General features: G+C 34.3%; 1 protein-coding gene across 3 annotated transcripts in view; it reads right to left on the bottom strand.

Moving 5' to 3' along the window:
• The window catches only part of LOC132698562 (dendritic arbor reduction protein 1-like), a 359,652-nt gene that overhangs the window by 37,148 nt on the left and 307,509 nt on the right, over window positions 1-14,995 (bottom strand). Inside the window, exon 1 of one of the 3 annotated variants that reach the window (XM_060664721.1) lies at window positions 5,798-6,147. The exons of 1 other annotated variant lie outside the window; for it this stretch is intronic. In XM_060664721.1, the coding sequence (XP_060520704.1) occupies window positions 5,798-5,818 (21 nt within the window). In that variant the 5' untranslated portion in view covers window positions 5,819-6,147. Of the gene's footprint in view, window positions 1-5,797; window positions 6,148-14,995 lie in introns of those variants that run through there. One more of the 3 variants, XM_060664722.1, reaches the window with a different exon arrangement.

The raw sequence follows: 14,995 nt of genomic DNA, 5'->3' as shown, positions 1-14,995 counted from the left end.
AAATAACGTTAATTGGTTTTTCTACAGAAATCTGCAATCTTATATCCCACAAGAACTGTGCACCCTTGTAAAATCTTTGATTACGGTTTGATTTTGATATTTTTGTGGTATTCGAAAGGTATACCGTAGATACTAACTAATTTTCTTAAACGACTAAGGAATGAATGATAAAACTCGGAAAAGTGAACAAGAACCTGTTGTCATTTTCTATTTTAAAATATTCTTAAAGTACCTCTCCATTGTCTCTTTCAAAAAATTGTGTCGGTTGGCCAGGATTTCAGTCGAAGCTATATGAAAAAGTAGTAGGATCTATCCAAGAAAAAAGAATGATCAAAAGTGAGCCATAAATAAACATTCTACAGAAGTACCGCTTAAGAGGCCTAAATTAGTATAGTTAGGGTTTAGGTAGTCCTTAATTAAATTGAACCATAAATAAAGATTTTACAAGAACACAATCGACGTTTTCTTAGGCAATTTATTAATTGGACAAATTACTTTTAACATCTGTACTTGTGTTCACAAAAAGTTACGAGCTTTTCAAAGTGAGAAAATGCAGTACAAGTAAGAGCTAACTTAAGAATAAACTAAAATTTGTTATATCAAAAAATTTTGGTTCACAAATCGGGGCATTATTTAAGGGCGTATGCAGAAAAAGCAGTATTAAAAAATAAAACTAAAACCACACGTCTATAGTATAAGACATGGTAGATGTTAAAAGTTATGGTGTTTAAATTGGTATCAAGTTCTTTTCTTAAAATGTGTAAACTATTATGAATAAAGTGGTACTAAAAATGTACAAAATTGACTCGTCTGTGTGGCAAGTAGGTCGGGTCGATATCTTCGCCAAAAGAAATCGCGAAATATTACGGCCCTATATAATTTGTTAATGCATAGGGACCGCTCAGATGTATATACGAGATGCGATAAATCAGGCGCGATATTATAACTTTCTCCTGGTTTTAATGGTGTGTTTGCTTTATCTTATTACCGGCGGCGACCAGTTCTCGTATCTCCGACGATAGCGTTTTATTTTTTCTCCTTTTTTTCGGAAAAAAACGCCAAACTGGTCGTGCGGCAATCAATTTGTTTTGACAACGTGGCGAAGACATAATCAACGAGGGTCTATAATGATACGGTTTACGGACGTCCCACCTATAAGCATTTTTTTAGGGAAGGGTCTAGCTAATTTCTTACCTTTTGTCACGAAAAAAATAAAAGACATATTGATTGCTAAGATTTTTCAAAAAAAGTCTCAAAAATAAGCGTTTTTCATCAAACCAAACAAATGTTTCGTTGTGTTATTTTTATTTTCGTATCGTCTAATTGCAAGCAAAAAAAAGTACTATTTGGAAAGTACAAAAAATATATAATTCCAGTAAAAAAAAACCTCTTCAGGGCATTTCTTAATGGCGTGGCCATACTAATCTCATTCTAAGAAAAAAACTTCACATCAATTGCGTCTTAAACGTTTTAAGTTTAGAGTTGACAAAATTTAATTAAAAAAAAAACACAAGACATACAAAAAAATAAGTTGATTTAAGAAATACAAATAACGTTTACAATCTGTAATTTATTACAGGCTAACCAGGTTTACATGTGCAAAAATTATAAGTTGTTAGTTATTATTACTCAATGTAACCCTGTAAATTTTATTATTTTAATTAATTTAATTATTTTAAATATGTGGCATACCAGCTTTTTCTTCAAAAATACATAATGAAAATCGTAGACGCATAGAAATTTAAGAAAGTGAAATGAAAAAAACTATTTTTTACGGAAACTTTATAATTATCTCCTTCACACATCATAACTGTATAAATACTAAGCTTTCACTTCATTGCTTCTGTCATATTGACTCCGGCAAAAATTTTTCTACGAAGAAATTTATAAAAAATGTATGTCATTTTCAAAGAAACTCGTGCGGAATTTCAATGGAGCCAGTTAACATGTTTTACGGTACCAAAAAATAAAAGAAAAACATGCGACGGATTTTTTTTTTAAAAAACGCGTTGGTACCGTTGTTTTAAACGCATTAAGGATTTTTCACGGTCCCTTATAATTGTCCTTGATTGCCCCTTATTTCGTCGGCCTCAGGCGGTAGGTAAACGATATAGTTTCGTTCAAATTACATACCGTTGACATTTTGAGTGACTTGAAACTCTAATTATCCCTTTGATCGTAAAATGAGCCATATTTATCACCGTTTTAAACTGATTTAATTGTTTTTTATTTTCGTCTCCGATTACTACACTTTAAATACAAATATGACATAAAAGTCTTATCAAATATTCCAAGCACTAAATTTATGTTAAAAAGTGATTTGTGTTTATATAGGTAAATATATTTATTGTAATCTGAACTTTTAATTATAACATTGTTTTTTTCATTATACATAGATATATATGCATACATATATACATAGAGGCTGTTTGTTCTTCTTAAGAATTTAAGAAGCAAGGTATACTTTGAACCAAACTATATTTTAGTCGTGGCTTTACTTTAAAAGCTGACTTTTAATTGTGGCGACGAACGCACCGAAGATATTTATCTGAAGTCGATCTTGGTGATCATTAATTATCCACGGCGTTTATTTCCCACCAGAAAAAAAAAAACACGCCCGATGCGATTTAACTGACCCAAGTCGCTCAATAAAATCTACCGCAGTGATAGATTAGGGATTTTTATTGGGTATTGCGGTCGTTATTCGATACCCTACGAACTCAGTCTATAAAAACAGTAGAGATTTTACACATAAATTTTTGTCAAATATTTTTCACATTTTTTGGATGTTAACATCTAACCGTCCTTATGGAGACTGCTTTCAAATTTAACATATTCGTTCTGAAAATGATATACATGGTTGGTTATTTATCATTTGTCGAAGAACAATTGTTATTGTTTGTCTACTTTTTGATGAGTATGTTAGCCTAATTTAAGGCATCATTAACGTCACAAAAAAAATTTTTTTAGTACACGCAGGTTTTAGCAATTCTGGTAAAATACGAAAAAAAAAAGAAATTATATACACAGGGAGTGGCGTGGTTACATCAAGTAACTGAAAATTTAATTTGTCGTATATTCCAATATTTCCAATTAATAAGAAAAGATACCTGTTTTTTAGGGTTGTGAGGAAGTGATTTTGGTTTAATAAAGAATAATACATAAATGTTTGAATGTAATTTTTAATTAAATTAACAGTCCAGATGTAGCTTTAAATCAATTTAGCCAGCAGCGTGCCATGCTTTCAATTAAAAAATTGTTTTTCTTTCTATATACACGCCACCGATTTTTTTTTTTATCAATATTAGATATGTATTTTGTAATTTGTGTAGACAAATTGTGATACGCCACTGTTACGAGAAGTGACAGTGGGTTTACATTCGTCAACCCGTTTCATTGTGCAGCTTATGAATGGAATGTTTTTTCTATACATTTTTAGATTCGTGTTGCAAAGGGTGATAGAGAGAGAGAGTGGCGGCGGGAAAACGATCGAAAAGGCAAAAGTCGATTTCCCTCTTCGGCGGTAAAAAATTTCACGGTAGGTATTTTTCCTGCGAGAGTGGATGCAGGCGCGTTAAGACAAGTAAAGTAATTAACGTAATTAGAGGTCTTTACGGGCACTAAACGATAAACCATACGGTCGCTCATTATTGTGAAGTGCCATTATGATTCCGACGTTTTTTTTTCTCTTTTTTTTTTTTGGACCAGAAGAGTGCGTCGAATTTCTCGCCAGCATAAAAACGGACGTCGCTGATATCGAGAAAAGGCCAAAAAAATCGCCAATTAATTATCGACAACCTCGTCGTTTTCGACCCCGGCACGTAATCAGATCAATTAAAATTGACGTTTCAGAACGCCGTACGTTTTCTAACGACTAATCTGTAACATCTAATTAAAAAAAAAATCCTTTCTACATTATTAAAATTCCGACATTCAAGGACACGCGTTTTATTTTACATTAATTTTAATAGATTATTGCCATATCGCGTATATACATGTATATGTATGTATGTACATATCGGAAAAACTTGCACAACTTTGAACGTTGACAGCGGGGCGATGAGGTAAGTATCGCGTTAAAACGGCAGATTTGCGCGGCCGTTAGGTGAACCCTTACGTTCGCGTCATCCAAATGAATTCTACGTTGCATTTTTGCAAAGGAATACTAATTGTATTAATTGGAATACATTTTCCTTTATGTAGAAATTAAGAAAGATGTAACACCTGCAGTCTAAAGCTCGTATTCAAATATCTAACAGATGGGGGGTGTAAATTAAAAATGCTTATAAAAATTTCCTATTCACTATTAAAAATAGTGGCACTGTTCAGAAACAGGCTTTTAAATCAAAAACCGTACAAATACTTTGCGTTAGAGGTCACGTGCAGTTAATTGCTAAGTTGAGTTATTATTTTTAGCAGAAGTGGATCAGTTACATTGTTTTTTTTTAATTTTTCTTCATTTATTTCATTAAACAGGTAATTGCCTTATATACTTCTTCAGCGAGTTGTGTAACCTAGCTCTATCTGACAGTTTCGAGCTGTTTCACCAACTGATTGCGATGGTGAATATCATTGCATACCATCAAGGTGATAAAAATTTTTCGGATGTTGGTGCATGTGAGCCTAAGTCTGTAAATGTGTAACTTAAAAACGATTTGTGGGAACAGTCGGGCCGTACCAAGAAAGACGATGGAAAACGGAAACTGGAAAAATGTTACTTACCCATCAGGATTGACAACACTAAGTAATACTAACATTTTTTGTTGAATAGTAACATTTCTGAAAATTGCTGGCAATTCACTGTGAAAAGAAAGTTAGCAGATTTTTCTACTTCAATGAGAACTAAGACGTATAGCGTCGACTTTCCTCATTGTATTGCAAAATTATGAACAAATAAATATCGATACGTATCCTTCAAGTTGAACTTCCATTTTCGAATCTGCGATCATCAGAACGTTGAAAAATCACATAACGAGCAGAGAAAAATTGAACTGGGCTTCTGGTTTCGAGTTATCAACTTTGTCGGACTTGGTGGTGTCTGTTTTATTCCATTTTTCTCGGAACGTTTTTTTTTCAAGTTGCAGAAGAACTTTGTGATAACCGTTACCGGAAATGAGCTCCGTAATAGGAATTCTAGCGACATGCTGTCAGAAACAATAAAAGTGAGCGAACATAAGCAGAAGTGATTAATTTTGACGAAGGTGACCCTCTGGTCAGTCAGCAGGTGAATGAGGATGCTGTGGTTAATTTTGCTCCAGTTTATAAGACATTTTTTTATCTAAGTGTCTGACAGGTTGATAACTTCGTAGGAGGGAAAGCCTGCCCAGGTTTTTGATTGGATCTTGATCGGCATCATGGGAGACTAGCTTCGAATCTAGCTACTATTTCTTCGAAATAGTAAATGACTTGAGCAAATATTAGGACAACTGCAGGAGGAGTTATTCATTCTACAGTAAATATGTGAATAGTGAATTTGTTCTATTGGTAGCTACTACAGGGAAAACATTATTTAGTTAGTTTTACCGTGAATAAGGCCTAAATTAGTGCAAGCAAGAAGGGCTAGAATTTTGCCGAGTAAAATGCGACTAGAAGTGATAAAAGGGAATGGTGGCCTTTTGGTGACAATTTTTTCGAAATGGCAATTAAAGTGAGTGAACATTCGCACATGGTCCGCTGGCAAGGATGCAAGAGAACGGAGATTTAGTTAGGGCGCGTTTAGTTTCATTGTAAAGGAACTCCGAAATCGTGAATCTGGGGACACTTTTCGTCTTCAGCGAATCAGACGATGCTTACTTACGTTTGAGGACAAGATCATCATAACTAAACGAAATCACTAGAGGACAGCGTCAAGCGCACAACAGTACAAACACCACTTACGAGGAACATGCCCACTGAAATCCAGCGCGCGTCGCACTAGTTTCTCGGCGGCGTCGGCGTCGGCACAAAATTCACGGCGTGCGGCGTCGTTTTTCGGGGGTACGACGAACGGGCGACGCTGAAATCACCTGAAAACCGACCCGGTTCGGTGCATGTGTTGCGTGCGTGCGTCGCTCGTAAAATGACCGCGCGACGTCTTGTACGCTGCTTGGCCCTGCGTACGAACGAGAGTCGAGTTTGCTACTAATTCAAGAGTCGCGCCGCCGTGAGCCTTCCAGTCACCGAATAACAAGAGCCCGGGCTTTGCGGACTCGACGCGCCGATGGTGGGGGCGTTTAGATAAATCGTACGGTTTTTTTCAGTCAGTGCCTCGCGCGCGCCGGTCACGTCGCGCAGTCCGCGTACGGAACGCGGCGGTGGCGGCGGCGCACATTGGGTCATATGGAGGATCCAGTAAAAAAATTTAATAGAAAAAAATCATATACGCATCCTTTTGTTGGATCCAAAGTGTGAAAAGTATTGTAGGAAAAAAAAATCAATGTATTTTTAAATAGAAAAATTGCCATCGTAAGCATCAGTTTTTTGGTATGAAGTGGGCACGGCCAGTAACTAATTTCCTAATTATAAACCTCCTTTATTTTTTTTAATGTATACAAGTTTATTTTCGCATCATTTTTTTGTATAGCTTACAAATAAAGCTTAGCAAAGCTCTCCCTCAGAAGGTGAGTGCTGCCACTAGCATTTTCAAATTAAGTTTTGATTAGTTAGTAGAAATTTTCCAAAATGTGTTAAAAAAGGCTCTTTTAAAACCCACTATTAATTGCAAAAACATTTTTGGTACTTGGAAAACCTCATTTGTAACCCTTTAGTTAAAAGCTTACAAAAAAAAAAACAAATGTTTGTACGTGGGTAGCTAGGAAGGAAGCCTTCTACTTACAAAAAATTAAAATTTTAAAACTTTAGGATGAAACTTTTTGTTTGATTGGTGTATTATCTTTATATTTACATTGAGGAATACAATAGTAATATATTTTATATATATAATTATGATATTTATGTCAGATAATCAGATTTCCAGAAAAACATATTGTATATAAAAACAATATTTTTAATATAAAATTTTCTTATTCAGGGTTCTTAACAAACATTGAAACAGAGGCATTTTGGGGTATTTAGGGAACCTTTTAAACTCGAAGTCGAACCCTGACGGCAGATTTACATTACCTTGGGGTTGAAACTTACCACTTGAATTCAGTGTTTTCTGAATATATGTTACTGAAAGTTCTTGTTTCAATTCGCAGTCTGTTTCGATTATAGAATAATACGATCAGTACAAAGTTAACACACAATCGAACGAAATACAATTTTCCTGGGTATTCGGCCATATAAAATTTTTATTCATTTAAACATTATCTACGTTTAGACCAAAATAAATCCATCTTTAGAGATACATAAGGGAACTTAGTTACAAAATTGATTTGCTGAATGTAATATATTATGAAAGTTAGATATGGAACGAACACCCATTCAGACTACGGACAATAACATCGTTTGTCGAAATACAACATAAAATTTTAGGTGCATCGTCTGATTTGGTATTTGTCCCTTATCGAATTGTTTCTATTTTTTAAAGTAATATTTTATATGAAGCAAATAAATTTTTAAACTAAGTTCTTTCATATACATATTTATATATATATATATATATATATATATATATATATATATATATATATATATATATATATATATATATATATATATATATATATATATATATATATATATATATATATATATATATATATATATATATATATATATATATATATATATATATATATATATATATATATATATATATACGTCCATAATGTTTCCCCAGGAACAAGTATACACCTAATTACAGAAAATACAGGTGTCCAAAGAATATTAAAGAAACAAAAAGGAAGGTAAGAAGACAAGAAAGCGGAAATAGAATAAATTATTCTTTAGTTAGCAATTTGATTAAACTTTCGGTACGTTTGATATATTGGTGATCTAAGCAGCATATTGCTCCTACCCTTTAAATTATATAAAAGTTCGGCACTGCGTGAATTGTAGCGTGGATTGACTAAAGGGATTCCGTCCATAGAATTATTATCGAGGTTATAGAATATAGCCATAGAGGAACAAATCCCCGTTTAAGAGACTCTATGTCAAACAGGAAGTGAGTACTCAAATAGTTGAAATATAAATATATAAACATAAACTAAAAGTGTGATTTTCGTAGATAGTTGACTATAATACAGATGAATATTCAAATTTGCTTTTTATAAACGTCGTGTAAAAAAGTTTAAGGTGACAGATTTCCGGCAGAGTTCGTTAGTTTCTAAGTCAGTAATTTGGACGCGTTTGCAAAGAAAGTAAAATTAGTATCAAGCATAACACCCAGGTCTCTAATATAAGTATATCACACCCAAGGGGAATGAGGGGTAATGAGGGGTAGTATATACCCGGGACGGTGTTTATACCCCTCATTAGCGCCCCCCTCAAACAATATATAAGCAGGTACAGAGTAAAATACGAGTCAGTTTCAGTCAAGCTCTGAAGCAACCAACAGGATGATTGGCGAAACGTCAGCAATTTCGACTCAGCAAAAACCGACAGGAGGAATCCGGAAGTTTTGTAAAAAGTAACCGAGCAAATATTTAGCTCCATCATATTTGATAAATTGGCTATTATAAAATCGGTATTCTATAAATTTTCATTATAAAACGTCAGTTAGTAAATCACAGATTTGGGAACAATGGGATGTTTTCGGTGGGTTTTAGCTACAGCTGATGGTATTTTGATGTTTGTCGATTCTGAAAGTCACGTAATACGTAGTTCAGTGAATGCTTTGCAAAAATGTACCTGAAAAGTAACGGTAGTGTATTTTACACCTTTCATAAAACCTAGAGTAATTTTGTTGAGTGGAATTTCTCTTTTTCAATTAATTTTCTAGTGCGACTATAATCTTGTATTACATGTCTGTTCAGATGTTTTCCTTTTTCGATAACCTTAACCGGTAAAAGAAAAAAGACCCCCCCCCCCCTATTTGCCCGCTATATAATGCAAAAAATACCAAAACCACAGTTACATAATGAATTTTTATTATTTATTTTTATCGAAAACTATTACATTTTTTTTTTACTGATGGTGGTGTTGTGTTTCGATCGTTTTAAATGCGAACTGACGTTCTTGTAAATCCTTTAATCGGACATCGAATAACAGCAGTAATCGGTGAGAGACCCTCCCTACCCCCTCGCTAGAAATTAAATCTCGCTCGTTAGCCGTTCGAATTTATAAACATTAAACTAGTGATCTATAAGCGCGATCTCGCGGTAGCCACGAAGTGAAAAAATCGGTTTGAAAATCGAGCGAAAATTGCGAACTTCTTATCGACCGGTTTTTGTCGACGCATTCCGTCGCCGGCCGCGATATATTAATGAAACGGCTTAAATGGCCGCCATTGACCACTTTTTCGTGCCGTTAAAACTTGCGCAAGCCGATGTGATATTTCCTTGACTTTATACTTTACGGTTAATTTTTTTTTATTACGAGGCTTTTACCACGCGGACCGAATTGTTTTGAGTTTTATTTTCATATATCGCGTCGAATCTCGAACGGCGAAAAGATCGCCAATAAGCCACAAATTTCCTCGAATCGAGATTTTCTTAAGCTGCGCCAACTGATGTTAGTTTCCTGTAACGATTCGGACGACCAAGCGACGTAAAAAATTAATATTGCTTAGTAAAACAATTATCTGCTTTGTCATTTTCTGATTCAATTTATTGTTTATGAACGATAGCTATCATGTTTTCGCAACAATTTTTTTATTCTTGCCTTGTCTCTGATCTTGGCGTTTTCTGACATAATCGCAAAGAAATTATAAATAAATAAAGAAATAAAAATAACAACATTAAAGAATAAAATAGTGAAACCCACATTTAAATATCGTTTTACTAACCGAAAATATGAATAAAATAATTTAAAACTATGAAAAAAGTTGCATATTTAATTTACCTAGCAACACAGTAATTTATTATTTAGTGTGACAAATTACATTTAACTTTTTTTTACAATACCCTCGAAAGGAACAAAATTATACCCAGTACGTTCTTCTTCTTCAAGTGTAATGTCCATATTGAACGTTGACGACTGCCATGTTCCATGTCCATTGTCTCAAGTTGTTTAGCCATGAAAGGCTCTTACGCCCAATCCACTTTTTCCTTCCATTTTTCGGTTAAGGATAAGTCGAAGAAAGTCATATGGAGGTCCTCTAATTATATGGCCTAGGTGTTCAAGTAGTTTGTTGTGTCCCAGTCTTTGAAGAATTTTTTCATTTCTGGTTCTTGTGGTCCAGGATATTTTAAGCATTCTCTTGTATGTCCACATTTCAAATCCTTTGATCTGATTGAGCATTTCTTTATTAAGCGTCCATGTTTCGCATCCATACATAGGAATCGACCATTTGTAACATTTATCAAACTTTTCTCTTGTTTTGAAAGCGACCTAAAATTCTGAAATGCATTTGTTGCTTATTCCATGCGGCATCTTATTTCATATGAAGGATTTATATCTTGATCAATTCAGCAGCCGAGATATTTAAACCTTGTCACTCTCTCCAACGGTTCTCTGTTTAAAAGTAATAGGCTTTCCCACATCCCAACACCTGGTTCCCTAGTTCCCATGCATCTTCTGAAACCAAATTGCTCCGAACTCATAGCTTTTTTTTGTAGAATGTGTAGGAGTAGCTTAAGCACATGACTTACCAAACTGATAAGCCTATGATCCGGACATTTTTTCGGCTTTTTAGGTATTGGGATGAATGCCGATTTTAGCCATTCTGGTGGAATATTACCAGTATCGTATATCTATATATCGTATTCCAGCAGTTCACTATGTATTTGATCTGATCCACTTGCCTTATTCTTTCTGGCTTGATTTATAGCCTTTTCTGCTTCAGATTTTAGAATAGATGGCCCTGTCTCTGGCATTATTACTGCGTAAATTTCTAAAACCATCTTAATACAGTACGTACCTAATTGCCCCTTCGAGTACACATGGTACATATGTTATTCTATTAATTTTGCGTATGCAGTGTCACCACTAAGTCATATGGGAACATTTTTTATGAATAAATTTTGGAAAATTTTAATACTGGGGATAACTTTTTATAAAGAATATAAAAAAGTTATATATTTTTTTGGAAATATAAAAAAGTTTTATTGGCGAAAGTTGTCTCTTTTTTGAGTTTTCTACAAATGTGCAAACTTTCAATAAAAATCTAGCTTTTTTTTGGTACACCCTAATTTAAAGAAATAAGAATCAAACTGCTTACACGACTAGACCTAGTAAATTTATCTTAAACCCTTGATTTAAAAGAAAATCCTCAAATGCTACCTTATAGAAATGATTCAACAAAGTAAATATGGTTCCAAAGTTTTACAACAAAACTATTTCACTTTTTTTTAACTTTTAAGTGAATAAATAAACAAGTCAATAACAAAAATAAAATAAAATAATACATAACAATGAATTTGTACAATTTCTAAACCAAAAATACATAACTTGTGGATAATTTGCGAGTCCCTGTTTGTAAAGAAAGTGAGAATTTGATGAAAGGTTTGTGAATTTGCACTTTTCTAAGGAAATGTTAAATTTGTTTTGTAATTTTGTAAAAAAATACGTGTGAATTGAAAAGTTTTTTACGAAATTTTGTGGCTCATCTACGCTTTTGGCAAAAAAACAAATTTCGCCACCTTTGATACGTTTATCAGTTTTTGAGATATTAGTACAATATACAATTCAGGATTTATCCAAGTTGGCTGTGGCTTGTGATAAAATGCAACGATTGTGCGTTTCGAGTGTCCAGCAGTTTAGTTTGTCGTAGAGAGCGGAGAATTAGTTAATCTCTACTACGACTTCACGTACGACAATTTTCAAGCGACTATTATTTACCCGAGTCGAGAAAGAGAGAGAGACCGATAACAATAATCGTCCTTTTTGCCTTGTACTCGAAGTTGTATCGTCTTCGTCATCGTATACGCCATCAATTAAACTTTGTATCGGTGTCGCTTATGACGGAGACGAAAAAACTGAAGATCCCGTGCCGGGATATAAACCGACTGACTTCGGTAGTTTCTTTTTTGACAGAGATCGATTCTATGACTCTGAGCCACACACGTAGACCAAAACGTAATTAATACCGCCGCGCAGGTAGTTTTCGCCTATTTATTATACATGCGTCTCTCTCGCGCACACGCAATCACGTCAACGGGGCTCGAACTTAAATGGTATATTCGGTTCCGTTTTTTCAGGTTGTTCACTAGTGAAAATTTGACGCAACAACGCTGACAACTCGACTTTTGCAGTTACCGTATCTGTAGGTTTTACGAGCCCTAACAACTAAATGTGCCGACGATGTAAAAAATGATAAAAAAGACATTTTTATTCCTATTTCATTTTTTTTTTGCTTTGTGGATTGAATAATCAATTTACGCACATTACGATAGCACAGAAAGTGCTATCGTATTGAATTATTTTTTATTTCGCATGAATTACATAGCAAAATAACGGAAACATACCAAATTTGCTGACAAATAAATATTCAGACGCGAATGTTTATTGCCCAAGAAATCAATGCTACCCATGATGGTAAAATGTAGTGTGCTTAGATAAATGAGATGTCAGTTTGGGTTGTATCTTTCAAGTTTGTATAATAGTTGATAAGAAAATGACGCGTGGTGTTGCAACAAACAAAAAAGTGCGAGAAATTATCATATCCCAGTACTGCAGAGGTAAATCAATGCAAAAAAATTCAAATGACTGGAGTATTGCAAAATCAACAGTTGGGGATATTATAAAAAAGTATGGAGAGACAGCTAGTGTTAGCGTTCGTGGTAAAAGTTTAGGCCGATCCCGTAAAATCACTGAAAAAGATCGTCGTATTCAGGTCAAAATTTGTAAAACCAGCAGACAAAGCGTCTTACGACAAATTCAAGCCCAATGGAATCACGAGGCAAACAAATGTCTCCAGGGAATGTTGTAGACGTCTGGTTTGAGTTTTTATAAGGTAAGTTTACAATTTTTCCTGTTTCAATATAAAAATTATTAATATTCTATGATCTACTTTTGTTAAAGGCAAAGGAAAAACCGTTATTAACGTCTATTCAGAAGAAAAAACGTTTGGATTGGGCAAAATCTAAAATATCCTGGACAACGGAAACGTGCAGTAACGTTATCTTCAGCGATGAATCAAAATTTGATGCGTGTGTAGGCGATTTTCGAAAAAGGGTGATTCGTACAAAATCAGAAGCCTTTCACAAAGATTATGTCAAGCGCACGGTAAAATTTTTTGGTATACAAATAACTGCGTGCTTTCATTTTTCAATCGAAAAGGCAAAAAAAATCATTTTAAAATAAGTATAAATATATTTTCTTATTATTTCGTACATCATCCGAACAATTAGTTGTTAGGTCTCGTATATATCTTCTGCTTCCTACTGTATGATTCCCTGTTTTTCTTCAAATCTTTGCCATCGTCCAGTCATTTGGGAGGTTGTCGCTCCACCTTTTCCTAGGTCTTCCAAGGCTTCTTCGTCCTGTTGGTGATTTGTCCCCCTATATTTTCACTGTTCGTTCTTCTGCCATACGATCAATGTATTCATTCCATTTTATCTCTCGATCCAACACCCAGTCATTGATGTAATCTACCACTTGCCTAATATCTTCACTTCTTTCCCTATTCATGGGCGTCTTTCCCGCTATTCTTCAAACTATTTTCATTTCCGTGGTCTCTAATATTCTTTCTGTTTTCGAGGTCTCATATCATGTATAGGTGAGTATAGATCTAATAGCAGTTTTATATATCCGGGCTTTTACTTCAGTTCGGATGTGTTTATTTCGTCAGATGGTATCGTTCAGATATGCTGCTGCCCTAGACGCTCTTGAAGCTTGGTTCCTTATTTCTGTCTTAACGTCTCCGTATCCAGATATTTCAATTCCTAAATATTTGACTTTCATTTCCTGTTGTATTATTTTGTAATGAAGTTTGCATCTGGTCGGTGACTTGGAAGTGACCATCGATTTTCTTTTTGCCGCTGATATAACCATATTAAATTTTTTGACTGTTTTATTGAACTGGTACAGAAGTCTTTGAAGATCATCTTAGTTCTCCATCACAAGAATCACGTCGCCTGTATAGCACAGAATTTTCACTTCTCGATTTCCCATTTTGTATCCTCTTACTTTGCGAATTTGTTTTATTATTTCATCCATTACGATGTTAAAAAGAAGCGGTCTTAAAGAGTCCCCTTACCGAGTGCCATTACCACCCTGTTTGTAGGCAGAAATGCATGATTCTTATCTAAAAACCACAAAATTTTCTCAAGTTTGATAATCCGTTTACTGAACGCTCCGGTCGGTTACGCTAGGATAAAGATATTGAAGGGCAGTTTTTACTGTAAAACATATTTCTTTTAAAGTTTAAGTCATAAAACGCCATGCTTGTCTCAGCTTGAAAACTTAACTTTTTGGTTATTATACGAAATTTTTGCAGAAAAGGGGTTTGGGCAGAGGGAAATTACTGCATTGAAAATGTTATACAGCAATGTAATAATACAGCAAAACTAAAGTGGGCAAAGCGATGAGACGATGGCCAATAGTAGGACCGGAGACAATGGAGGCTAGATGTTGGACAACGTCGACGCATGTTTTAAACCGAATTTAATTTTTTTTATTTTTTAAATTTAATTTCATTTAATATTGTAAGTTAATAAGTTCGCCGTTTATACTTCAAACCTTTTTATACATAATTTTGAGTGCTCTTGTATAAATATTGTGGCGTTTCAAGAGAGGCCGTTTGCCTCAATATCAGAAACACCCAACTGCAACACATGAAACAAAAACTTATTATATATTCCTATTTTGAGGTTGGCAAGCTGCGCAAGAAAGGCCCCCAATATATGGGTCTCAGACAGATAGCCAAAAATGTTTCAGAAAAAAAGATTTTTTGTCTTTATGCGCTTAAAGACTTTTTTAAATAGTTGTTTGTTGGAGTTTTGGTTCTTGCGTATTGATAATGATTAATTTA

This window comes from Cylas formicarius, unplaced genomic scaffold, assembly GCF_029955315.1.
Source record: "Cylas formicarius isolate icCylForm1 unplaced genomic scaffold, icCylForm1.1 PGA_scaffold_2__14_contigs__length_35257938, whole genome shotgun sequence".
Lineage (NCBI taxonomy): Eukaryota > Metazoa > Arthropoda > Insecta > Coleoptera > Brentidae > Cylas > Cylas formicarius.
The sequence above is the reverse complement of the archived record's forward strand: the minus strand, read 5'-3'. Positions and strand labels throughout refer to the sequence as shown.